The sequence below is a fragment of the Tachysurus fulvidraco genome, chromosome 7 (assembly GCF_022655615.1).
Source record: "Tachysurus fulvidraco isolate hzauxx_2018 chromosome 7, HZAU_PFXX_2.0, whole genome shotgun sequence".
Classification (NCBI taxonomy): domain Eukaryota; kingdom Metazoa; phylum Chordata; class Actinopteri; order Siluriformes; family Bagridae; genus Tachysurus; species Tachysurus fulvidraco.
Genome location: NC_062524.1, coordinates 12121760 through 12147407, shown reverse-complemented (window position 1 = coordinate 12147407; position 25648 = coordinate 12121760). Strand labels below are relative to the sequence as shown.

At 39.0% G+C, this 25648-nt stretch overlaps 2 protein-coding genes across 2 annotated transcripts; one reads left to right on the top strand and one right to left on the bottom strand.

Annotated features, from left to right (window-relative positions):
* Positions 1 to 12621: 12621 nt before the first annotated feature.
* Positions 12622 to 17105, top strand: LOC113641224 (formyl peptide receptor 2-like). The gene is made up of 3 exons (XM_027143783.2): positions 12622 to 13042; positions 14251 to 14806; positions 15071 to 17105. Exons 2-3 carry the CDS (start codon positions 14255 to 14257, stop codon positions 15551 to 15553), a joined length of 1035 nt encoding a protein of 344 aa, XP_026999584.1. The 5' UTR covers positions 12622 to 13042; positions 14251 to 14254; the 3' UTR covers positions 15554 to 17105.
* A 5276-nt stretch (positions 17106 to 22381) lies between these two features.
* LOC113641254 (formyl peptide receptor 2-like) lies at positions 22382 to 25047 on the bottom strand. The gene is made up of 3 exons (XM_027143839.2): positions 24924 to 25047; positions 23461 to 24019; positions 22382 to 23307 (listed from the first exon to the last, which is right to left on the bottom strand). The coding sequence occupies exons 2-3, from the start codon at positions 24016 to 24018 to the stop codon at positions 22825 to 22827; spliced, it is 1041 nt and encodes a 346-aa protein (XP_026999640.1). The 5' UTR covers position 24019; positions 24924 to 25047; the 3' UTR covers positions 22382 to 22824.
* Positions 25048 to 25648: the final 601 nt, after the last annotated feature.

Below are 25648 nucleotides of genomic sequence, written 5' to 3'. Positions count from 1 at the left end.
ATGATCTCAGGGTGATGAGCAGTGCTGAGTTTCTGCTGCATTTAACATTTTGTGAGATGGCCAAGAAGTTAAATTTTTCTCTCTTCAGACCGGAACCTTTTTTCCAACTTTTGCAAATGTCAACTGTAATTTATTATCTTGTTAAGTTAAATTGATTACAAACTGCTGCTACTTACATACAAGGCTCTAAAAGGTTTAGCTCCCGTGTATCTAACCAGTCTTCTAACACACTAAAATCCATCACGTTCTCTGAGATCACAAAATTTAGTACTTCTGGTATTTCCCAGAATATCAAAGTCTACGTAAGGTGGTACAGCGTTTTGGTATTTATCTCCTAAACTTTGGAATCTTTTTCCTGACAGTGTTTGGTGCTCAGACACATTTTTCCAGTTTAAATATACTGTAGATTAATGACATACAGGGCTCTCAAGTTTTGAAGACAGGCAAGAGTAAAATATTTTAAATATGTCCTGGCACCATGTCAGAGCCCCCAGTTTGAGAACCACTGGCCTAGACTACTTGTTCTGAGCAGGTGTTGTCAGTGAACCGGGGCCCCCTGGCACCATCTCAGGGCCCCCAGTTTGAGAACCACTGGCCTAGACTACTTGTTCTGAGCAGGTGTTGTCAGTGAACAGGCTGTAAAACTGTTGGCTAAGTTACAGACACTCATGAAAAACTGATGTTGATTATCTGGGAAACATCTCTAACAGCAGTCAAAATGTCATTGTTTGTGTCAAACAAGTTTTGAATTTGTTGTAACATAACAACATGAGATCATGACTTACTCTGTGCTCAAAGTGATGCTCGCAGCTCCAGTGGTTTTCTCAGTGGGTGAACGAGGATGATGCTGAACAATTCCAGGATATGCTTTTTTTTTCATTGGTTGTTGCGTTAAATCTTACCCAGATACAATTGTGCTATTTTCTGATTGGCTATTGTGTGGCCTATTTTTTAATTGGCTAACTTAGGCAGGCTTGACTAAGAACTCTAGGGGAAATGCGCTTGTTTCCTGCCCGGTTCCATAGAGACAGCGACATTTTGGGCGCTGCAGCATATTAAATATATGATAAATAGTAAGTTTTTCTGGGTGAGAAATACACTGTGTGGTGGGAGAGCGTGACAAAAGACTGACATGAGTGACTGTCACTCTCGATGCGTGACACTTGAGAGCCCTGAACATATCTCTTTAGTCACACATACACATAATACACCTCATAACTGTGTGCTCCAGAATTACACATTATTTTCTAGTTCTGGTTAATATTAAGAACAGCAGCTACACTAATTCCTCTCCACTTTCTTCTCTTTTTATACCAGCTCCAGTTGTGTTCAGCTTCTTGAAGAACGCAGACATTCAAAGAGAAGTTACAAACTCTATGTGGCCTTTGAGGACAACAAGCTCCTAATCAATACACAATTGTTGGACTTTATCTGACTGTAGAAAAGAACATTATTCATAATAACACACTCCAGTTTTTCTAACAATTTATAATCACACCCTCCAGTGTCACCCAAATGAGGATGAGGTTCACTTTTGAGTCTGGTTCCTTGCAAGGTTTCTTCCTCTTCCATCTAAGGGAGATTTTCCTCACCACAGTCACCTCAGTCACCTCAGACTTGTTCATTGGGGATAAATACAAATGTATTGAAATATAAGTACACTGTTAATCTTGAATCTTTGCACAAATCTTTGTATATTGTTAACCTTTTAACCTTTTTACTTTTTGTGTTCTGTAAAGCTGCTTTGAGATCATTTCCATTGTTTAAATGCTATACAAATAAAATTGAATTGAATTGAATCTTACATCAAGCCCAGATTAGTGGAGGTTCTGGGTTACATGAACAACTCCTAAACAACTTCTCCAAGCTGAGTTGTGGAATTCTGTAGCTGCTCCTACTCTGGTCCTCAGTTGCTTCTCTGACTAACTATGTCATCCTTGACAGATCTGTTGGACATAATACTTTCTTTTGTGTCGTAGCTTCCTCAATATTACAAGATAGCATGCAAGGTCCCCTGGCTGAATCTGATTGGCTTTAATTGTGTGGCCTGTTTTGGTGTTAGAAAGGTCGTTCTGGATTAATACATTACATTAAGACCAAACACCGTAGTGTGTGTGAGGAGGAGGACACATCTCAAATGGTCTGTTTTTAGGGTGGGAGACAAGGCCGATAAGATATGCTGGGTGCTAAAGATGACCATTATTAACCTATAAACACATACACTATATGTTCATCACATCTACAGTCTATGTTCTTTTTGAACATTCCATTAGATTTAATCTCTCGTTGATGTTATAAATATATCCACACTTCTGGGAAGGCTTGATCTAGAGAGTGGATATGGGAATTGAGCCATAAGATCATTAGTGAGATTAGACAATGATGTTGTAAATGTGAGGACATCTTTGGTGCAGTCGGTGTTCCAGTTCATCCCAAAGGAGTTCTGAGGTCATTTGAGGTCAGGGCTCTGTGCAGGATACTTCCATTGAAACCTTGGCAAACTATGTCTTCATGACTTGCTTTGTGCACGGTGGCCTTGCCAAGCTGGAACAGTGTTTGAGCATAGGGACATTGCCATGCTGGAAGAGTGTTTGGGCATATGGCATTGCCATTATTGAACAGTGTTTAGGCAAACAAAGACATTCTATAAAATTGTATGCTTCCAACAATCAAACTGATTGTATTAGCATGAAATATCTAGCTATCAGACTACTATTCAGATACATGGTAACAAACAAGCAGCTGGTAGATAACAGACACTTTCATATATCACCTGACATGCTGTTTTTAAACATCTAAGCACTGTCATTGGTTTTTGTAAGTAGAATGAAGTTTTACTCATTGGAGGTGATTTTAACTGCACTGTGGACAGCATAGACAGGAACCACCTAGAATCTCATGCTGCCTCACAAAAATGACTGTGTGAATTAATAGAGACACATTAGCTGAGTGATATCTGGAGAAACTTTCACAGGACACAGAGACAGTACACATGGTCACACTACAAGGAAAATATACTATCACTAGCAAGACTTGATTGATTTTATAGCTTTAAACGCCAGCTGAATATTTTTAGGTCTTGTTTTATTTATCTTGTTTGCTTTTCAGCTTATTTTTTTATGGTACTGTGCATTTTTAAGAAATATAATGTACTGTAAGTCCAAGCAGTGCGTACTGGCATTTTAATGCAGCACTTTTAGACGATGTTAATTTGAGTGTGTTTTATGTTTTTTTGAGATACTTTTAGGCTTCAGAAGCCGTATTTTACATCGCTGCAGCAGTGGTGGGATGTAGCAAACGTACAGATTCAAGTATTTTGTCAGCAGTAAGCTCACAATGTGACCAAGGACATCACCAGATCTCTTGGAGCTCTAGAGATTTAAGTAGTGGACCTACAGGGTTTGGGTGGAGTCCACAGGAAATCGAGACCACATTGAGGCTCTCAAACGAAAAAACATGCATTGGCTGACTTGTTGGGCACAACAGTGCAGGAAGCACTGGTCCGCTCATGCTTTATAAGCATGACAAAGTTCTTCTTTGGTCCAGAGAAAAAAATGGACAGAAAAGTTTATGCATGCTTTGCGAACAGAGTCAGGGGAGCTTGTAACTGAACTGTACTGAAATTCGCAAGCAGACAGTCAGTTTTTAGCAGTTTTGCTAGAGACTTTTGGGTTCAACTCAGGTTTCATGGCCATGATCCAGGTTTTGTACAGTGACATTGAGAGCAAATTGAAACTTAACGCTAGTTTATGTGCACATTTTAAAGGGTATCGGGGTATCAGGCGGGGTTGCTTTCTGTCTGGCATGCAGTCTGGCATGTACTACACTATGTGAACTCTATGGTTCTATTAGCAATCTGCAGAATGTTCACCCTGACGGACTGTTTATCATTGCCAGAGATTTTAATAATGCAAATCTCAAGTCAGTGCTCCCTAAATTCCATCAGTATCTGGACATTGCAACGAGAGGGGAAAACTGGATCCTGTTTACACAAACATTCCCGGCACGTATCATGCACCCCACCTCGGCTACTCAGAGCACATCTCTGTTATGCTAATTCCAGCATACAGACCACTCATCAGATGCACTAAACCGGTTCTTCATCTAGCGGAGAACTTCACCTGGTCACTCAACTCCAGCTCCATCACCAAGAAAGCCCAGCAGCTCCATTACTTCTTATGCAGGCTAAGATAGGCACATCTCTCCTCCCCCATCCTGACTACTTTTTACAGAGGGACAATTGAGAGCATTCTGAGCAGCTGCAAAACCCTGCAGCGGATATTGAGGACAGCTGAGAAGATCATTGGAGTCTCTCTTCCCTCTGTCATGGACATTTACACCATATGCTGCATCCGCAAAGCCAACAGCATTGTGGATGACCCCACACACCCCTCACACACACTCTTCACCCTCCTGCCCTCTGCAAAAAGGTACCGAAGCATTTGGGTCCTCATGACCGGACTGTGTAACAGTTTCTTTCCACAAGCCATCAGACTTCTTAATAACCGAAATGAACTGTACTGAGCACAACCTACACATGCACATCAACTGTATGGACTGCACAGACCTATACCAAATACACAATATGCATCCATCAAACTGTTTGCATGCTGTTTTCACACTGTTTTTTGCTCTTTGCACGGGCTGTCTCACATTTTAGTCGACTGCTGTTTTGCACAATCCTTTACAATATCTCAGGTAACTGCTGCTATTATACTGTGTTCATTCCAGTGTTTCTGCACATGCAATATTGTTTGAACATACAGTATTTACACTGGTCAGTGCTGTTTTTGTTTATTGTCTTTTGTGTAATGTCTTGTATTTTTTGTTTGCACTGTCTTGTTTGTCTTGTCCTGCACCGTTTGCACCAGGTTTCACATATGCACTTTATGTGGGTAGGACTACTTACTAAGTCCTTAGTTCTGTGTTTGTTTTATATAGCACCAGTGTCCTCGAGAAATGTTGTCTCATTTCACTGTGTACTGCAACAGCTACAGTATATACTGAGAGAGAGAGAGAGAGAGAGAGAGAGAGAGAGAGAGAGAGAGAGAGAGAGAGAGAGAGAGAGAATATTAGGTACGCTTCTGATTTTGTAATTGTTAAGGACAATGTGCATTGTGTGCAATGTGCAGGCAGGCACAGCAGCAAGACTAGCTATGAAAACATATTTGTTTAATCAATCAAATATGTTTTCATCCTGCACTGAGGCTGTGTCCTAAACAATAATCAGATAGCTGTTCCATAACTACAGGGCCTTGTAAGAAAAATCTCTGCCCCCTGCTGCAGCCTTTACTACATGAGGTACCAACAAATAGCCTGCACCTTTTGATCAAAGTAGGTGTAAACACGGTCAAAATGTTCTTAGTAAAAAAAAAAGATCACAAACAGAGAACATTCTAAAACATGATACTAAATTGAGATCAAAATGCTAGACAGGGTCAATAACCCAGATGTCATATAAAGCAAACTTCATAAGGAAGCTATGGTCCATCAGGAAATTAAACTGAGGAAAAACTTTTCAACTTTTCTGAAGATGACAGTGTGCCTTGTGTCCATTGAGCTGTCTCAGGTGATATATGAAAGTGACTGTCATCTGCCAGCTGTTTGTGTGTTACCATGTATCTGAATAGCAGTCTGATAGCTAGATTAGTTCTCAACACTTATGTCGGGTTTCTGTAATATTTCTTGCTGATACAATCAGTTAGATTGTTGGAAGCATACAATTTTATAGAATGTCTTGTTTGCCCAAACACTGTTCCAGAATGGCAATGCCACGGTGCACAAAGCAAGTCATGAAGACATAGGTGGCAATGGAAGTGTCCTGCACAGAGCCCTGACCTCAAATGACCTCAGAACTCCTCTTTGTAGTTTAAATGAGATTCTACTTTGAATGTGTATTGAGCGTAAGATCTGAGTGTCTCCCAAATGGCTGGGTCACACCTTGTTATTTAGCCAGATGTCTTTAAATGTTAATCACGGTCACGTATACCTTGTCTTGTTATTGTTACAATTGTTATCAGTCAAATTGTCACTTTAAATGGTAATTACAGTCACGTAGACCCTTTGTTCATGGTGATCCTTGATGTCCTACTGCAGTTCCCATATTTATAAATGAATCAGGTTTATACGTTTAGAGTCCTAAACGTATTACCTTATGATACTTGAACCTTTTTAGGAATGAGCTCTTTTAGATGTGTACCTTGGAGTGGAATTTTGGGTGCAATTTCTGTAATTTCTTACAGTCCCCCCTTTGATGCTTTTGGCCCTGAAGCATCACATCATTTCCTTAATACAGATCACACCTCCCATTTTTTTGGGCCGGTGCCCATTGTCGGCGAAGCCCTGCCTTAGGTCATTCCCCTTCGGCCCTCAGAGAATCTTACCCGTCATCGGAACTTCACCTCACGCACACTGGTTTTAGCTCCATTCCATAAGGCAAACATATCACAGGTTTTCTTCTTAAAATTTGGTTCTATGTAAAATATTACTTGGGTTTGGAGCAGAGACACACAGAAACCATCACAGCCAATGGGAACGTCCCACATAGATCATTGAATTATCTGCAATTTGCCGTTTCAATATAGTACACATACAACATAACATAATGCATTGACAAAGAATGAGAAATATGCATACACAAACAGCAGTTTTGAAAGTTATATCCCAAATCAGATCAGAATAGGCAATAACCAAATCACCACTATGCATTTGTCAAGACATTATCTTTTCCCACAAGACCTTGTTGAGCTTTAACAATAAGTTCGTCTTTTCTTTGCATTATGACATAATGACATTAACATATTATATAATAACATATTATATATTTTGGTAAATCAAAATCAAATTCTGGTACATATTCCTCAAAGACTAATTGTCTGCTGGATTCAATGACATTGTCTGTAGAGTGTGGAATTAACATATGGAAAGTAATATTTTCCTATGAACCAAGCTGTCATACAAAGTAAAGTAACCTTAATTGGACAAAATGTTATCATGTGTTTATCATTAACAAAGATAGAAAAGTGATCATGAGTTGTGGTGACGTTTTCCTGTGCGAAACTATTACTCTTGTAAAATTATTGTGGACATGTGTTAGATCGATTTCACAAGCCTCATAATTAGTGTGGGGTGCCCCACATAATGGTTGTTTTTCAAACTTGCAATGGTAACTGTGTGATAAACCTAAAAGTCCTTAAAGTCCATTATTTAATACATTCTTCTGTAATATTCCCAAATTGTCCATGCTTAGAATCCTTTCAAACAATTTTTCAAATCCTTTCCAATCCTTGAGATTATTTACTTGAAGATGTTCTCTGAGGAGGTGATGAACTGGTTGCAACATCACTGTGATACCTCAGGAACGCTGTTGTCAAGAAGACATTCCTGTTACACTGTTCATCTGGGTCTGGAGATCATGCTGTAAGGTTCACCAAGACCGGAACCTGGATCCATTGTAGATAAGCACTTTGGGACAGCGTTGGGCACTGCTGTCACGAGAGCTGCCTTCCTAGTCCATCCCCCACATCTATTTTTTTTTGTCCTGAAAAACACTTGAAAAACATAATGAATTTATACCCCCCTTTTTTAAACACAGCACACAAAAAAAACATTACAAACACATACAACATAAACTTGCCTATTTACATGGCCCTGATGACTGCCATCAGCTTTTTATGATATTAATGGACCTATGTGGAATGATCTCTTACCAGGTTGACGGTTTTTAGTTTTGTGATGTGAATCTCTGCATGGTCTCTTCCGGTGAGCAGACCATGGGCCCTCATTTTGGTCAATTTGAAAATTAAAATTTGTGATGGTACACATTCTGACCAGAATGCATTTTGTTTTTCTGACTTTGCCAAATTTGTTGAGTAGTTTGGTGAAAAATACCAGGCAAGGAGTTCCGCAATTTTTTGAGCTCCTTTCTCAGTCTGTTTACTGTAGCCTGTAACTGGTGTAAATCTGTTTTGGGGCCTGATCTCTTAAGGGAAAATTTGCATTCCCTTGAAATATGTCCCTCTTTGCCACATGAATAACACACCAGGGGGTTATCAGGGTTATGAGGGGGTAGTCTTTCCTTTCTATCTCCAGTAGTGTAGGTCTCTTTTTTCCAGGAAACATTGCTGGCTCTATTCTTATTGAGATTTTTAACACCTACTGCGGATACAGGATGGGACCTCTTTGAGTTAGCATTGTTGTTGAAAAACTGTGTCATTTTATCAATGATGTCGTTATAATCAGAAAGATGGGTTACAAACATCGACACAGCAAAACGGGTGAGTGAGTCACATTTGTTAATCAAAGCAGATTTAAAACTGACATAATTCGGTGTGATGTCAGGATAGCCACTGAAAGTTTTAAATGTCTCCAATAATCACTCTGAAAATGCCATGGGGTGCTCCCCTGTCCTCATGTGCACATCAGATATTTTATCCCAGTCAACTGACATTACACCTAGGACTTCAAGCAGTGTTTGTTTCCTCTCTAACTTATTGGCAGTTCTAGTTTTGACTTTCTCATTTAACGCTCCAGACAAAGTGTCAGGCAAACACACAGTTAACAACACACACGCATCACCATCTGTGAATTTGTAAATGTCAGCATATAGCTCGAAAACCTTTAGAAAGTCTAATGGATCTTGTTTGGCAGGATCAAATTTACCGATACTTTTAATCACAGCTTCTAGCTCATTGGGATTAAACCCTCTGACCATAGTAGAGGTCATTGGTTCCTCCTCTTCTTCATTAGCATGCATAGTCGTAGTCAAGTGAACTGGAGCCATGGGGAACTTAACTGTACAGTCAGAGTGTTGACTGCTGACTGACTGAGAATCTTTTTCTGAGTTCCCATCACTGTCTAACATGTCAGGAACATGTCAGGAACTTGACTTACTTTTTATTAAATTACTCCACATACCACATAAAGATTTTCTTGTCTTACTGGTGCTAATTTCTGTTGTGCCATTTTTTAAAAGGAATTGACAAGCAGACTTTGCTTCCTCTAAATCTTTGAACAATGTTTCCACAGATGAACTAAGCATGCTGTTGTTAGTTCTAAGGTGTACAATTTCACTCTGCATCCTAATCTTTTCTTCTTTCCAGAGTGTTTCACTCATCTGGTGATTTCTTTTAGATATTATCCCATCATCTAGTCTAGATTGCAATTGCTCGTTTTCAGCCTTTAATTCATTTAAAGTCTTATTAGTTACTTTGTACGATGCAAGAACTGCTTGCAGTGCATTGGCAATCTGTCCTTTTTTGTTCTTGGGCATTTTAGGGTCATTTTCAAACTTAGAAATAGCCCACTCATATGGTTTATCCACGATGATCTCTATTCCATCAAACATTCCCTGAGAACCATGTTTAGCGATGTACTTAACAATCAGCTGTTCCATTTTAACAAACTCACAGCTTTCCTTAAATCTTAGTCTTTTAACTTTACACAGTTTCTGTGGCTACAAGATATCTAGTTAACCGTTAGTCTATTTATTCACAGCTTCAGTACTTCGGACGCAAATGAACAATAACACAAACTCACAAACAGTTTAAAATGTAACAAAGTCACAGTTCGTCGGACAAAACCACAGTACGTCGGGTTTTTGTTATATTTTAAAAAGTCTTCTTAGCACAGCACTTTTGGACTTAAACCGTTTAACACAGTCACAGTACGTCGTACAAAACCACAGTACGTCGGGTTTCTTTGCATTAAACCTAACTGTTTACTTAACCACAGTACATGGACTTAAAACGTAAGTTTAAAACACTGTTACAGTCTGTCAGACAACACCACACTACCTCGGGTTATTGCTGGTGCGTCGGGCTCTTTACACTATCACTGTTTCAGTTAGTTTAGAAACACTTAGCTATAATTCAACTGCCACACTGCTTCGGGCTGATTTAGTTACTTTAGAATATTAACAGAATTATAACAAACACACAAGTTTCAGGTACTTTAGAAACCTATCAGCTTAAGCAGTTAAGCACTTAAGAAACAACGATTCACATACAACTCTGTCATCACACTGCGTCGGGTTAATTAATTCAGTTTCGTTAGAAACTTAAACAGAAATGTACAGAATAGGCTTAACAATAATAACTCCTCCTGCTTATGACCAGTAAACTATGTTCTATTCTACGCTAAAACATTTCTTTTCTAGGTTTTTTTTTAAACGAAGGGGTTCCCTGAATAAAGAAAAAACAGCGTAAAAAAAGAAAATACCGCTTTTCTTACCTTTACCCACTTTTTTTTTTTTGGAATCCGTCGCTGGGTGGCTCGCCAATGTGAGAAAAAAAAATGCGTAGTGTAAAAATAAGACGATGATGTTGAAGATCTTAATAAAGAACAAGAAGTTTATTCCAGCATAGTGACAAAATACATGGCGTACTTTGGGCTCGTTGGAGTCAGAAAGAACACGAACCCAGAGCAAATCCTGCTCACACATTTTAAACTGTTTTCCTCTTTGTAGTTTAAATGAGATTCTACTTTGAATGTGTATTGAGTGTAAGATCTGAGTGTCTCCCAAATGGCTGGGTCACACCTTGTTATTTAGCCAGATGTCTTTAAATGTTAATCACGGTCACGTATACCTTGTCTTGTTATTGTTACAATTGTTATCAGTCAAATTGTCACTTTAAATGGTAATCGCAGTCACGTAAACCCTTTGTTCATGGTGATCCTTGATGTCCTGCTGCCGTTCCCATATTTATAAATGAATCAGGTTTATACGTTTAGAGTCCTAAACATAATTACCTTATGATACTTGAACCTTTTTAGGAATGAGCTCTTTTAGATGTGTACCTTGGAGTGAAATTTTGGGTGCAATTTCTGTAATTTCTTACAGGAGCAAGCTCCAGAAATTGCAGAACCATTTACAAACAATAGTAAGAAACATAAATAGAACAATTTACAAACAGGTTAAAAAAAAATGTGCAAAATGCTCAGTACCATTTGAAATGTGCAAATGCGGAAAATGTGGAAAGGATGATATATTTATAACAGCAACGAGAGATTCAATCTAATGGAATGTTCAAAAAGAACATATACTGTAGATGTGATGAACATATAGTGTATGTGTTTACAGGATCATCACTGACCTTAAAAATGGTCATCTTTAGCACCCAGCATATCTTATCGGCCTTGTCTCCCACCCTAAAAAAAGACCATTTGAGACGTGTCCTCCTCCTCCTCACACACACTAAGGTGCTTGGTCTTAATGTAATGTATTAAACCAGAAAGACCTTTCTAACACAAAACAGGCCACACAATTAAAGCTGGTATTATTATGCTTCCCAATCAGATTCAGCCAGGGGACCTTGCAAACTATCTTGTAATATTGAGGAAACTACGACACAAAAGAAAGTATTATGTCCAACAGATCTGTCAAGAATGACATAGTTAGTCAGAGAAGCAACCGAGGACCAGAGCAGGAGCAGCTAGAGAATTCCACAACTCAGCTTGGAGAAGTTGTTTAGGAGTTGTTCATGTAACCCAGAACCTCCACTAATCTGGACTTGATGTAAGATTCAATTCAATTCAATTTTATTTGTATAGCATTTAAACAATGGAAATGATCTCAAAGCAGCTTTACAGAACACAAAAAGTAAAAAGGTTAAAAGGTTAACAATATACAAAGATTTGTGCAAAGATTCAAGATTAACAGTGTACTTATATTTCAATACATTTGTATTTATCCCCAATGAACAAGTCTGAGGTGACTGAGCCAACTGTGGTGAGGAAAATCTCCCTTAGATGGAAGAGGAAGAAACCTTGTGAGGAACCAGACTCAAAAGTGAACCTCATCCTCATTTGGGTGACACTGGAGGGTGTGATTATAAATTGTTAGAAAAACTGGAGTGTGTTATTATGAATAATGTTCTTTTCTACAGTCAGATAAAGTCCAACAATTGTATATTGATTAGGAGCTTGTTGTCCTCAAAGACCACATAGCGTTTGTAACTTCTCTTTGAATGTCTGCGTTCTTCAAGAAGCTGAACACAACTGGAGCTGGTACAATCTCTGGATGACTCAGGATGGGTACAAAAAGAGAAGAAAGTGTTTGTACATTTGCAAAAGTAAGAAAGACATGTTGGAAAAAAGGTTCCGGTCTGAAGAGAGAAACATTTAACTTCTTGGCCATCCCACAAAATGTTAAATGTAGCAGAAACCCAACACTCCTCATCACCCTGAGATCATTGATTGAACACAGTGAAGCATGCTGGTGGTAAAATAAATCTGAGAGTTACCCTTTGCTAACTAATGCTAACCCTCTTTACACACACTAACTTTTGGTGGATGGCATCATGAAGACAGTTCTACTCGTACTACTTGATGTTGACAAAAATGGTCAGCATCCAAAGGGTGCTGAAATATAGATAAGTTAACATTATAACTCACACTTTACACAAAAAGAATAATTTTAAATAAAATTAAAATAAATGGACAACTATAAAGTTAACCTTTATATAAACTAACCCTTTCCTAGAAACGCTCTGTGAGCAATGAAAGCAAATGTAAATAACCTAAAGAACGCAAGCCTAGACACACCATTGCAACATTGTGTTAGTTCCTGTTTTGGTACTCTTTTAACCATTATTTGCCTGCATTGCTCTTTTAGTAACATTTTCTTTCACACGTGAGCATAACTGACCATGAGGCATGGCCACACATTATTAAGATGTTAGTAGTAGTAGTAGTAAAAGTAGTAGGTGGTAGTTTATCTGTCTTAGGGAGAGAAAATAGGGATGAAAATGAGCAGGAACCTTGACTGTACCAGAGTTAGCATCTAACAAAGTAACAGTTTTGAACATTGAATACATTCCAGTATGTCATTGGATACTATGTAGAGGGGAGGAGCTGAAAAGTTCATTACTACCCATTTTTGTCTTACTTCAGTGATCCTAAAGGAAGATAAAAAAGAGGACGTAAGAAAAGTTGTAAGCAAGGCATCAACCTAACTATACATTTCTGTTACTTTTTTTACGCTTTGTATTGTTCACATGTAGAAAAAACCATCATAAAAAAATCACAGCTACAAAACTTCAAGGTAAGAACTCATGTCAGTATATTCTTGGATATAATATATTTTATATAACAGTATTAGTTAATGCATCTATTAATAAAAGCTTTATATATAAACAGTCCTGGATGCATATCTGTAAATTTACTTTTAATTAAATCTGAAGGCTATAGAAAGCTACAATTCAATGACAATTCACTTAATTCACTTTGTTGATGTTTTTTGCACAAACATTTCTGATAACTTAGGGAATAGGTCCACTCTTTTGTTGTTGCGTATATATTTGTCATGATGGATGTTTTGCATATTTGCAATCTCTTTATTATCAGAATTACTTATCAAAAAGTAATCAAGTTCTGCAATCCAGAACTTTACATTACAATGTTTTACTACATTAAAACAAAGAAATGACAATAGACATAGTTTCTCTTACATTTTTTCCAAGGTTGAGGAGTTAAAACAAATGTAATTGCACTGTTCAAAACAATTTGTGTCATCTTGCAAGGACACTGAACCCATAAGGCTGTGAAACATACAGATTAGGTTCAGCAAACTTGATAGAATAGACACCTAGTAAACTGTCACAATATAGGGTTTATATATATATATATATATATATATATAAATATATATATATAAATATATATATATATATATATATATATATATATAGTCGATTGCACTATCCTAAAGGGTCACATATTTGAACTTTATAATTTTTTGTACAGTTTTTTTTAATGATTCAATTATATTATGGCTCAACTGGTAGAAAAGCTTTCCAGGAGATTTTCCATTTTCAGCTGAGGTACCTGTAGCTGCCTGGATCTGCCTGGATGTAGCTGCTTTGATCATGTAGTTAAAAAGGCCTTTTATTTAGTCCAGTTCTGTACTTTATGGTGGGAGAAAGGATTAGATTCTTCAAAAAAATCTTCTCTCCACTTCAAACAGTTTATTAGAAACAGACAATGAGTAAAGAATATTAGTGTCTTTGAGGAAGTGGAAATTGTGTCATGTGAAAGAAAAAGTGTGTGTGTGTGTGTGTGTGTGTGTGTGTGTGTGTGTGTGTGTGTGTGTGTGTGTGTGTGTGTGTGTGTGTGTGTTTGGGGATGTTATGCAAGTTAAGTTTAGTTGTGTTGAATATTTGCATGAATATTTGCTTGCAAGAATTAGAAGGAATTATTCTGATAATTATAATGGCACAATAGTGATACTGTATATGACATACTTTTTTGCAGAAAAATGGCATCAAACAACTCTTTTATCCTCCTTCCTGAAACTGAAGCCACGAGCAAAAATGACAAAACCACAGTGGATGTTGATGCTATTATGAACAACATCACAATTGTTTTTTACACAATCACTGTATTTTTGGGCACTATTGGAAATGCGGTGGTCATCTGGATGTCCGGATTCCGTCTAAAAGCCAACGTCACCAATGTCTGGCTGGTCAACCTGGCTGTAGCAGACCTGATTTTCTGTCTCACTCGTGTTACTTCATTGATTAAGAAACTCTTCTATGAATTTTGGCCCTTTGGCTGGTTTCTCTGCAAGTTCAATGGATTCTTCAAGTACGCCAATATGTTCTGCAGTGTTTTCATCCTGGCCATCATTAGTCTGGATCGGGCAATTTGTGTTTGGCAACCAGTGTTCAGCAGGCAGCGGAGAACTGTATGTGCAGCTAGACTCATTAGCGTTGGGGTTTGGACAGTGGCAGTGATCTTCAGTGCACCATATTATGTGTACCGACAAGTGTATATTGGAAAGAAGAACTTAAGCAAGTGCTCCATGGAGGTAAAAAAAAAAGCTTTTCTATTTACTGACAAAGAGACAATAGACAGAAAATAGTTGTTTTTAAATATAATTTTTTATTCTTTGTTCTTTGGGGTTCATTTTAATAGTCATTAAAGTCATTAAAATTTCTGCCCATTTGTTAGTTAAAGGGGTAGTGGAAGCTTAGTGGTTAAGATGTTGCAATACTGGTCTTAACCCTCAATTGCTAAGCTATGTATAAAACATTTGAGATTATCTGTTCACGTATTTTATTTAATTTCACAGGTGCCACAGATATCTGAAGCTGACAACAGAGTTAAGATGGCCTTGTACAGTATTCGCTTCTTATGTGGATTTTTGTTGCCTTTCCTCATCATCCTGACCTGCTATGTACTAGCTGGTTTAGGAATACGGCGAACACGGATCATTCGCAAATCACGGCCCCTTCGAATTCTTTTGGGATTGGTCTGTGCATTCTTCCTGTGCTGGGGGCCTTACCACTTTCTCCTATTGGTCAAAATGGTTGACAGCAAGAGCCAAGCAGTAAAAGTGGGCCTGCCCATAGCTAAGGGTATAGCTTATTTCAACAGCTGTGTTAACCCAATTTTGTACTTCTTTATGGGGCTGGACAAGAGACTGCGCTTTAATCAAAGCCTGTCTCGGGTCTATGCTAGAGCCCTAGCTGAAGACTTTGAGGTACAAACTTCACAGTCTAAAGATTGCACAGGAACAATGGATGCCACTGCAGAAGCATTGCAAGAGTCATAGTGGCAGGGAAGTAGATGTTTGTAAGAATGGTTGAAAAAAATCTACACAGTAATTGGAAGAAGAAAAAACATCAGTTTATACATATTAGTTATGTTTTTAATGTACCTTTCATTTCCAATATTATACCTGTACGTACAATATTTGCTGAAGTTCATGGTTTATTCATTTTAAATAATGCATTAAGTAATAACAGTTAAGAAAACATTCATTTAAAGTATTGCCAACAACAAGATTTCAACATTATGTCTAGGAATAATAACTAGTTTTACAAACAATGCTTAATTTAATTCTTATTAGGATATATTATATTTTGATAATGCTCATGGGCAAGTTTGTTCAAAACAATATTTAAAAAAATAATAAGAAAGACACTGAGACTGACATCAAGGACCCCATAAAACGTATATAAAGTTTGTTTTCTTGATTTAAAATTTAAATTGATATTTATCCTTAACGTGCAAGCCAGAGGCAACAGTGGCAAGAAAAATATACCAAGAGATGATATGATGAACAACTCTTCAGAGGAACCAGAGTCAAAGGGGAAGCTACAGAGTGTGATTAAATAATTTCCTTAAACAACTATATCTAGTCAAGTGGAACTTTGTAACCAGGAGCTTTTGAGCAACTTGTACCAGTGTGATTTCTAAATTCATTAAAGATTTAACATAAATTTAATAAAGTACTTCCTGCCAAAGCCAGCAAATATTCATAGATGGAGACCCTAACATTGCAATCAGCAGTTCAAAGCCACTGCCATGGTCTCCAAGTGGTACTATCCACAGCAGTACCATAAATATCTAGGTAGTCTACTTGGGGCTGTCCTCAGCAGTAGTGAACACTTTGAAAGATTTCAACCAGAAGTAGGACATCAGGATGGATCAAGCAGGCCCGAAGAGATGAAATGTCAGGGAACTTCAGAGATCAGGAGTAGTTTGTGTAGCTTAAGAGAGAGAGAGAGAGAGAGAGAGAGAGAGAGAGAGAGAGAGAGAGAGAGAGAGAGAGAGAGAGAGAGAGAGACTTAGGACTTTTGAGTGTCGTTTATTTTAACAATCTATGTGTTGAATTTGTCAGCATTTTTAAACATCTACATGTGAATTTAGACAAATAATTACATAAATAAATAAAGTAATAAATAAACATGTACGTAAAAAATATACATATATTTTACTTAATAAGAAACTCCCAGTCAACTACTAAAAAATACCATCTTAAAAGAAATGCAGTAAAAAGTTTTATTTTCTTTTCAACTCTGGTGTGAAAAACCATTCATCATTTGAAAAGTAGCACACAGCTTCCCCATAGTACCAAATCTTTTGGAATTTTCCTAGGTCCTTCATGCATTTATAAAAGCTGAAATACACAAAGATGATAGTTTTTACCAGTCTCTTAAGGCATTCACTACATTCCAGGGGTTTCATTACCACGATGTAAAGTGGGCGTGTTTCCGGAGGTCTTCGAAAAACACCCTTGTTCAAAAAAAAGAGCATACTACAAAGGACAAAACAGTCTTAAAGATAGATTTATTTTAGAAATCAAATAAACAACCGTTGGGGGCAAGGTGGCTTAGTGGGTAGCATGTTCGCCTCACACCTCCAGGGTCGGGGTTCGACTCCCGCCTGTGTGTGCGGAGTTTGCATGTTCTCCCCGTGCCTCGGGGGTTTCCTCCGGGTACTTCGGTTTCCTCCCCCGGTCCAAAGACATGCATGGTAGGTTGATTGGCATCTCTGGAAAATTGTCCGTAGTGCGTGAGTGAATGAGAGTGTGTGTGTGCCCTGCGATGGGTTGGCACTCCGTCCAGGGTGTATCCTGCCTTGATGCCTGATAGCGCCTGAGATAGGCACAGGCTCCCCGTGACCCGAGGTAGTTCGGATAAGCGGTAGAAAATGAATGAATAATCAACCAAAAACTACGGTTATGGTTATGGTTAGGGTTAGATTATCACAAAGGCCACAAAACAACCTTAGGCCACAAAGGTTGCTTTTACATCATGTTGTGTGTTTTCTGACACTTTGCTTCTTCTGCTGATGTAGATGATGATTTTTCTTGGCCAAAAATAAAATTAATCAGCTGACATTTGAACCTTTATTTTCTTGTGTATTTAAAACCAAGGATAAAAACTAATGGAGTAAAGGAAACATTTAAATGTTTAAAAAATCTTGATAAAAGTCTAGAGGTCATAAAAGCATGAAACACTGTCTCCCTCTGTAAACAACAAGGACACTCATGTGTAACTTCTGGATTTAAAATACATATAAAAGTGTTTACAGAGATGATGCTATGCAGTATTCTCCACTGCAGGTCACCTGCTTTTTTATTTAATGGAGGTTTGTACAAAGTTCACCACTCTGGCTTTACATCATGTTTCAGGCCAAAGACACTGCACCAGGGTGTATCTTCCCCCCATCTAGCCATTTCTTGTTAAACACTTTGACACATAGTTGGTAGAGACTCTTACCAGAGTTTGTATTAAGATTTGCTGTTGTTGACTCGCCCTCTTCCAGAAGGGGTCTGGAGACCTCTGACAAGTTGAGTATGATGTCCAAGACTTGATGGGACTCACCTCTCTCTGGGCTGACCACCCCAGTACAATAGTCCCTTAGCTGCATGCGCTCCTCTGATGTGAGTGTAGACTTCCAACGCTGTAAAAGCTGTGTGACCACTCGAAAAGACTTCACCCCTAGCCGTGTTGCTATGTCCTTTGGGTGAGTGAGTCAGGTCCTACCATCTCCACAAGCTGCCTCAGTGTCACAATCTTTGAAGCTATGAAGAGTTTTGTAAAGGCTGGAGAAATCCTGCTTGTTACATCTGGTCGAGCGCACTGTATAAGAGGTTCGTCCAGGAGCCAGCAAAGTGATGAGCAGCCCCTTCTCTGCACTCTGAAATGGTTAAAAACTTTAAAAAGTCCTTGGTAAAAAGCAGGTAATCTGGCTAGATTAAAACATTTAGTGTCTATTAAAAACAGTGACGTGTCCAAACCCCATCCTCCTACCATGTGCAGTATTCTGTTGGCCACTGCTCACAACTTTTGACACTTTTTCATTGTAACTTTGAACCTATAGTTCGGTTCATTTGGTCCGGACCAAAAGCAAAAAATTATACATTGTAGCTTTTTAGCAGTTTTTGGTTCCTTTTCACACCACACTGATTGTTCTGTTCCGCACCACTTGAAACTAACCAAAATGCAGTCATGTGATAACATCCACATCACTCATTGGCCACATGTCTTTGAGCGTATTTCCTAAACTGCTTCTTGATTGGTCAGAATAAACGTGCGTGAAATTTCAACGGAACTCTGGAAGTAAACAAAAAGAGGAAAATACAGGAAAATACAGCATACAGTACACCATGGAGAGACGACTGCGCGCTGCAATTATGTTTGTGGTTGTAATCTACTACATCGCTTGTATACAGTATTCTATGCAAAGTCTTAATTTTCAGAATGAAGCGCGGATGCGGCTTGAAAATATCATTTTAATGCACTGCAAACGGAGAAGACGCATTGCAAGACACTTCAGGAGGCGGCGAGCATTACTTTTGCGAAACTGTGACAAGCTTATCTTCCAAAAATATTGCCAACGACCCACTACGGCAGCTGGTTTAGTCCAAAATGCGCAATACTTTTTGCAGTTAGGTCTATTCGATCTCGGACCCTGTTCTCACCACAAACGAACCGTACCAGAGTTCATTTGAAAGCGTACCGAGACCACCTCTTCAAGGAGGTCTCGGTACGCTTGTTTGGTCCGCTTTTGGTGCGTACCAGAGTTTGATTGCTGCATTCTCACCTGCCCAAACGAACCGCACCAAATGTGCAATCGAATTCTGGTACGATTCAACCGAACTAAACAAGGCAGGTGTGAAAGCACCCTTAAACTCATGGTATCTTAAGTATGTAACCTAGTGAGCCAGCGTCAATGTATTCAATGCTAGAGATTTAAGCACTTATGTACATCACTCTGGATAAGGGCGTCTGCCAAATGCTGTAAATGTAAATATAAATGTAAATGCTCTCCATGCGAGGGTCCCTGAGCCTGTAAGGTGTCTCTGCAAGAACTGAAGATGAAACGCCACAGTCCTACTGGACAAATTATTTAGTCCTTGGGTTCCATGGGTGAGTATAAAATGCTTTATGGTAGCCAGTGCAGTTTGTCCCAAAAAAAAGTCAAACATCATGGCCTGCAGATCTGATAGCAGTTGTGGAGGGGATCATTGCAGGCCAGCTTGTGCCATAGCATTGAGGCAGCAAGATTATTCACTACCAGCATTCTGCATATATTCAACATTTTTGGGACAAGCCATTTCCATTTAATTAATCATCTTTTATTTTCTCACTTACACCTTCCCAGTTTTTCTTTATACATGTACTGTCTCCCAGGTAAATATTTTGAACCCACCAAGTGTCCATGTTAGGTGGTCTGGGAGACATGCTTCCCCACCCTTCCAATCCCTAATTAAAATGGCTTCACTCTATTTCACTTCACTTTTGCAGATGATAACAGGTAAAACCTTTTATAATATCTATAATGTCACTTATGGTATCAATGTCTCTCTGTCCATTTACCATAACAGCAACATCGTCTGCATATGCTGATACACAGTATTGGGTAGTAAACCTTGGTATTGATAAACCAGTAATTTTACTTCTTATCTGGCATAAAAATGGTTCTATGGCTAGGGCATATAGCATGCCAGACAGAAAGCAGCCCCACCTGATACCACGATACCCTTTAAAAGGTGCACATAAACCACTGTTAAGTTTCAGTATGCTCTCAATGTCACTGAACAAAACCTGGATCATGGCCATAAAACCTGATTTGAACCCAAAAGTCTCTAGCACCTTCCACAAGTACTGGTGTTCAACCCAGTCATAAGCCTTTTCCTGGTCCATAAAAATAAGGACCAGTCTTCAACCCCAATAGTCTAGGGACGTCCAAAATGTCTCGAATCAGATGTACATTATCGTGAATTGATCTGCCAGGCACACAGCATGTCTGGTCAAAATGGATGACTTGCTCCATAACCTTCCCCAGTCTTGTTGCTAATGCTTTTGAGAGCACTTTGCAGACTGTGCATAGTAGTGAGTCAGGGCACCAGTTCCTCAGGTCAGTATGATCACCATTCATCGGTAGTAGGGTAAGGACTGCTCTGTGACTGCTTAGTGGCAGCCACCCTTCATTTGTAATTGCCTTCAGCACTTCCAGCATGTCCTGCCCTAACACTGACAAGAAAGCTTTGTAGAACTCTACCCAAAGCCAATCAATTCCAGGTGACAACCCATTTTCCATGCTGCTTAGAGCAGCCTCTAACTCCTCAATGATCTCAAAATTTCAAAACAATCTCCTGCGATTGAAATATACCAGCCTGTAATTGTGCATCAACGTTTGTGCCTCTATAGTGAAAATGATTCAAAATTTCTATTTTTTTAAACTAAACAATGAGGCATTTTTGTATATAAATAAGGTTTATTATACCAAATATAAATTTTTTTTGCAAAATATATGTTAATTGTCATGACACGGGGTAAAGAAGCGGACCCAAATGCAGGATAGCCAAATCAACAGGGTTTAATAACGAAAGGACATGAAACAACACACGGACTAGAGACAGGACAAAGACAACAGTAGATTCCACGATGCACAAGGCAACGCAGCACAGTTAAATAGACACGGTGATCACAATAGGAAACAGGTGTGTAGACAGGGAGGAGCAGATGAAGGCGGGGCAGACACGTGACGAGGAAGGTAAACAGATGCACGTGGCCAAAGTCCGGGCTGAGTCATGACAGAGACCTCCCCCCCAAGGCGCGGCTCCCAGCGAGGCACGTGGGGGGAGCAAGGCACATGGTGAGGCAGGTGGGGGGAGCAAGGCACACGGCGAGGCAGGTGGGGGGAGCAAGGCACAAGGCGAGGCAGGTGGGGAGAGCAAGGCACACGGCGAGGCAGGTGGGGGGAGCAAGGCACACGACGAGGCAGGTGGGGGGAGCAAGGCACACGGGAACGAGCGACGTCCAGAGCCGAGCAGGGGGAACAAGCGACGTCCACAGCCGAGCAGGGGGAACGAGCGATGTCCACAGCCGAGCTGACAGGCCGAGTGCTACCCCCGACGCACCATGGCCAGTCCGACCTCTCAGGAACCAGGAACGGGGAGGGAGGGAGGGAGAAAATCCATAGAAGCAAAAAATATGGGCCTGCAACACCCCCCACGAACAGGAAGTGGGGCAACGTCCTCCACGGAAACTAAGTGTGAAGCGACGCCCCCCATCGGACAAATGCGGGGCGATGTCACAGGACACCGAAAAAACAAAACAAAACTCGGGCTGGCGACATGGCCCGCAACCCGGAAGTGAGGCGGCGCCCCCCGCGGAGAAACCGAATGCAGAGCGGTGTCCCTCACCGAAAAAAAATGCGGACTGATGTCACCAAACCCGCGAAGTCCAGGGGGAAAAAACAAAAATGCTCCCACGATAAGCCGGTCCAAGCACTGCTATCCTGCTGGGTCCTTGTGTGGTGGAATCTTCTGTCACTACATGGGGTAAGGAAGCAGACCCAAACGCAGGATAGCCAAATCAACAGGGTTTAATAACAAAAGGACATGAAACAACACACGGACTAGAGACAGGACAAAGACAACAGTAGATTCTGCGATGCAAAAGGCAAAGCGGCACAGTTAAATAGACAGGGTGATCACACTAGGAAACAGGTGTGTAGACAGGGAGGAGCAGACGAAGGCGGGGCAGACACGTGATGAAGAACGTAAATAGATGCACGTGGCCAAAGTCCGGTCTGAGTCATGACATTAATATGTTGGAAACAAGTTAAAAAAAATGGCTATCATATATAGTTCATTTTTTATAAGCAGTCAAAACAGACAAGGTCAAGTAGACTCGGCGCTCCTAATTTGCATAGGAGGAAAATATAAGGGTTAAATATTGTTTTGGACAAACATGACCATGACCATTAACAAGATATAATATATCCTAATAAAAATTAAATTAAACATTGTTTGTAAAACTAGTTATTATTTATTTTACAATCGTTTCTAGACATAATGATGCAATCTTGTTGTACTTTAAATGAATGTTTTCTTAACTGTTATTACTTAATGCATTAGTTAAAATACACAATAAACTTCAGCAAATATTGTACACAAAGTTGGAAATGAAAGGTACATTAACAACATAACTAACATGTATAAACTGATGTTTTTTCTTCTTCCAATTACTGTGTAGCTTTTTTTCAACCATTCTTACAAACAGCTACAGTACTTTCCTTCCACTATGACTCTTGCAATGCTTTTGCAGTGTCATCCATTGTTCCTGTGCAATCTTTAGACTTTAAAGTTTGTACCTCAAAGTCTTCAGCTAGGACTCTAGCATAGACCCGAGACAGGCTTTGATTAAAGCGCAGTCTCTTGTCCAACCCCATAAAGAAGTACAAAATTGGGTTAACACAGCTGTTGAAATAAGCTATACCCTTAGCTATGGGCAGGCCCACTTTTACTGCTTGGCTCTTGCTGTCAACCATTTTGACCAATAGGAGAAAGTGGTAAGGCCCCCAGCACAGGAAGAATGCACAGACCAATCCAAAAAAAATTCGAAGGGGCCGTGATTTGCGAATGATCCGTGTTCGCCGTATTCCTAAACCAGCTAGTACATAGCAGGTCAGGATGATGAGGAAAGGCAACAAAAATCCACATAAGAAGCGAATACTGTACAAGGCCATCTTAGCTCTGTTGTCAGCTTCAGATATCTGTGGCACCTGTGAAATGAAATAAAACACGTGAACAGATAATCTGTTTTATACATATCTGAGCAATTGAGGGTTAAGACCAGTAGTCCAAAACCCCAAAGAACAAAGAATAAAAAAATGATAGTTGAAAACACATATTTTCTGCCAGTAAGAAAATTTTACCTCAATAGAGCACTTGCTTAAATTGTTCTTTTCGGTATACACTTGTCGGTACACATAATATGGTGCACTGAAGATCACTGCCACTGTCCAAACCCCAACGCTGATGAGTCTAGCTGCACATACAGTTCTCCGCTGCCTGCTGAACACCGGTTGCCAAACACAAATTGCCCGATCCAGACTAATGACGGCCAGGATGAAAACACTGCAGAACATATTGGTGTACTTGAAGAATCCATTGAACTTGCAGAGAAACCAGCCAAAGAACCAAAATTCATTGTAGAGTTTCTTAATCAATGAAGTAACACGAGTGAGACAGAAAATCAGGTCTGCTACAGCCAAGTTGACCAGCCAGACATTGGTGACATTGGCTTTTAGACGGAATCCGGACATATAGATGACCAGAGCATTTCCAAAAGTGCCCAAAAATATAGTGATTGTGTAAAAAGCAATTGTGATGTTGTTCATCATAACATCCACTGTGGTTTTGTCATTTTTGGTGATTTCAGTTTCAGGAAGGAGATTGAAGGTGTCTGCAGTGAAGGTGTCTGCAGGTGTCATTCTGGAAAAGAAAGAATGAAAGCATTATATGTTGCATTTTATGACTTTTCTAAGCAATAAGTTTGCTTTTTTTTTTACCCTATTTCCTTAAAGAATGTAACTAAATTTCTTATCTGCCATAGGATGATATCCCCACCCACACATCATGATTTTCTTTCCTTTAATATAACACAATTTCCACTTCTCCAAGCCTGACAGTGCCTTACTCAATGTCTGTTGTAAAAAAAGACCTGCAACCCTTTCACCCCTCCAAATACAGAACTGGAAAAAATAGCAGCATGATGCATGTTATACTTCATCTGAAAACTCTATTTTAACTTGATTAGCTTCTTCACGTTTATAATCTTTATGAGTTTATCTGAAGAGCTATTTTGTTTATTTCTTTATTTCTTTATCCCATTATGTGGATTTCTGCATGATTTAATGTCTACTAGAACTTCCTGATATCTTCTAAACCATAATGAACTTACGGTTAGTAGTGAATATTTGGGGATCTATTGTTTCCTATAGACTTAAAGTTTGGCTGGATGTTTTGCAGCTTTATGGTTGGTTTTGTCAGATCACAGTAATAAAACTTCAAAATACATCATGACAAAGCAAAAAAAAAAACCCCAACAACAGGTTACCTAACAAAAATAAATTCCAAAGTTATCACAAACCTATTACACTGTTATAGGTATGGTTTTATTTACTAGTACTGTAGAGATGAAGGAGTGCTCATGGAATATTAGAGCCAGCGTTTTTTATCTCTTACAGTCTGTTTGCACAGTTGATGAATTAACATTGTTTCTTCACTGAAATTGTTCTAGCTCTAAATTTCTAATAGCAGTTATCTATGCAAATCTATAAATTATCTAACACTTTAGAATAATACATCCAAGTAGATATTGACATAAGGATCTTACCTGTTAGTTTTGTTGAAGTTGTTGCTAAACAAAAAAAAAGCATTACCAAGTGGTGTAGATGTATAAATGATACTTTACCACTTTACCTAGTATGGATCTATATTTATGACATGCTGAAGACAATTAATATACTCAAGTCTTACATCCTCTTCTCTTTTTGTTAAAAATGGGAGGTGACACAATGACAGCTCCTCCCATCTACCTAATATCTAATTAACTTCTATATACATTGCATACAATGGCATCCTATAAACTCTGTCTTTTTTCTAAGATTCAACATTTAGCACTCCATTGTGAAACTGTTATGTAGTCTATAATGCTCGTTTTCATCACTACTACAACTACTGTACTATAGCTACTGCTGCTTAAAATAATGTCAATGTAACAATAGTTCAATTAATTTTTTTTACTTTAATGCTTATAACAATGGATAATCTCTATTATCAAACAAAACAAAAAGATAATAACAAAAGATAATCTCTATTATCTTTAGAGAAGATAAAACCTGATTTAGATTTATTTGGATTTGTACCTATTTATCCCTGCAAGCCTGAGGTGAGGAAAAACTCCCTTAAATGGAAAAGGAAGAAACCTTGAGAGGAACCGGACTCAAAATTGAACCTCATCCTAATTTGGATGGAGTGTGTGATTATAAACTGTTATAAACACCAGATAGTGTTATTATGAATAATGTCCTTTCTACAGTCAGATACAGTCAGTTGGAG

What these genes read in the sequence shown, in the direction of transcription:
- LOC113641224 (XM_027143783.2), top strand. Translation starts at nt 14,255, where the DNA reads ATGGCATCAAACAACTCTTTTATCCTCCTTCCTGAAACTGAAGCCACG. An exon ending in TAAGCAAGTGCTCCATGGAG is followed by an intron (nt 14,807 to 15,070) that starts GTAAAAAAAAAA and finishes TTAATTTCACAG; the next exon opens with GTGCCACAGATATCTGAAGC.
- LOC113641254 (XM_027143839.2), bottom strand. Translation starts at nt 24,018, where the DNA reads ATGACACCTGCAGACACCTTCACTGCAGACACCTTCAATCTCCTTCCT. An exon ending in TAAGCAAGTGCTCTATTGAG is followed by an intron (nt 23,308 to 23,460) that starts GTAAAATTTTCT and finishes TTCATTTCACAG; the next exon opens with GTGCCACAGATATCTGAAGC.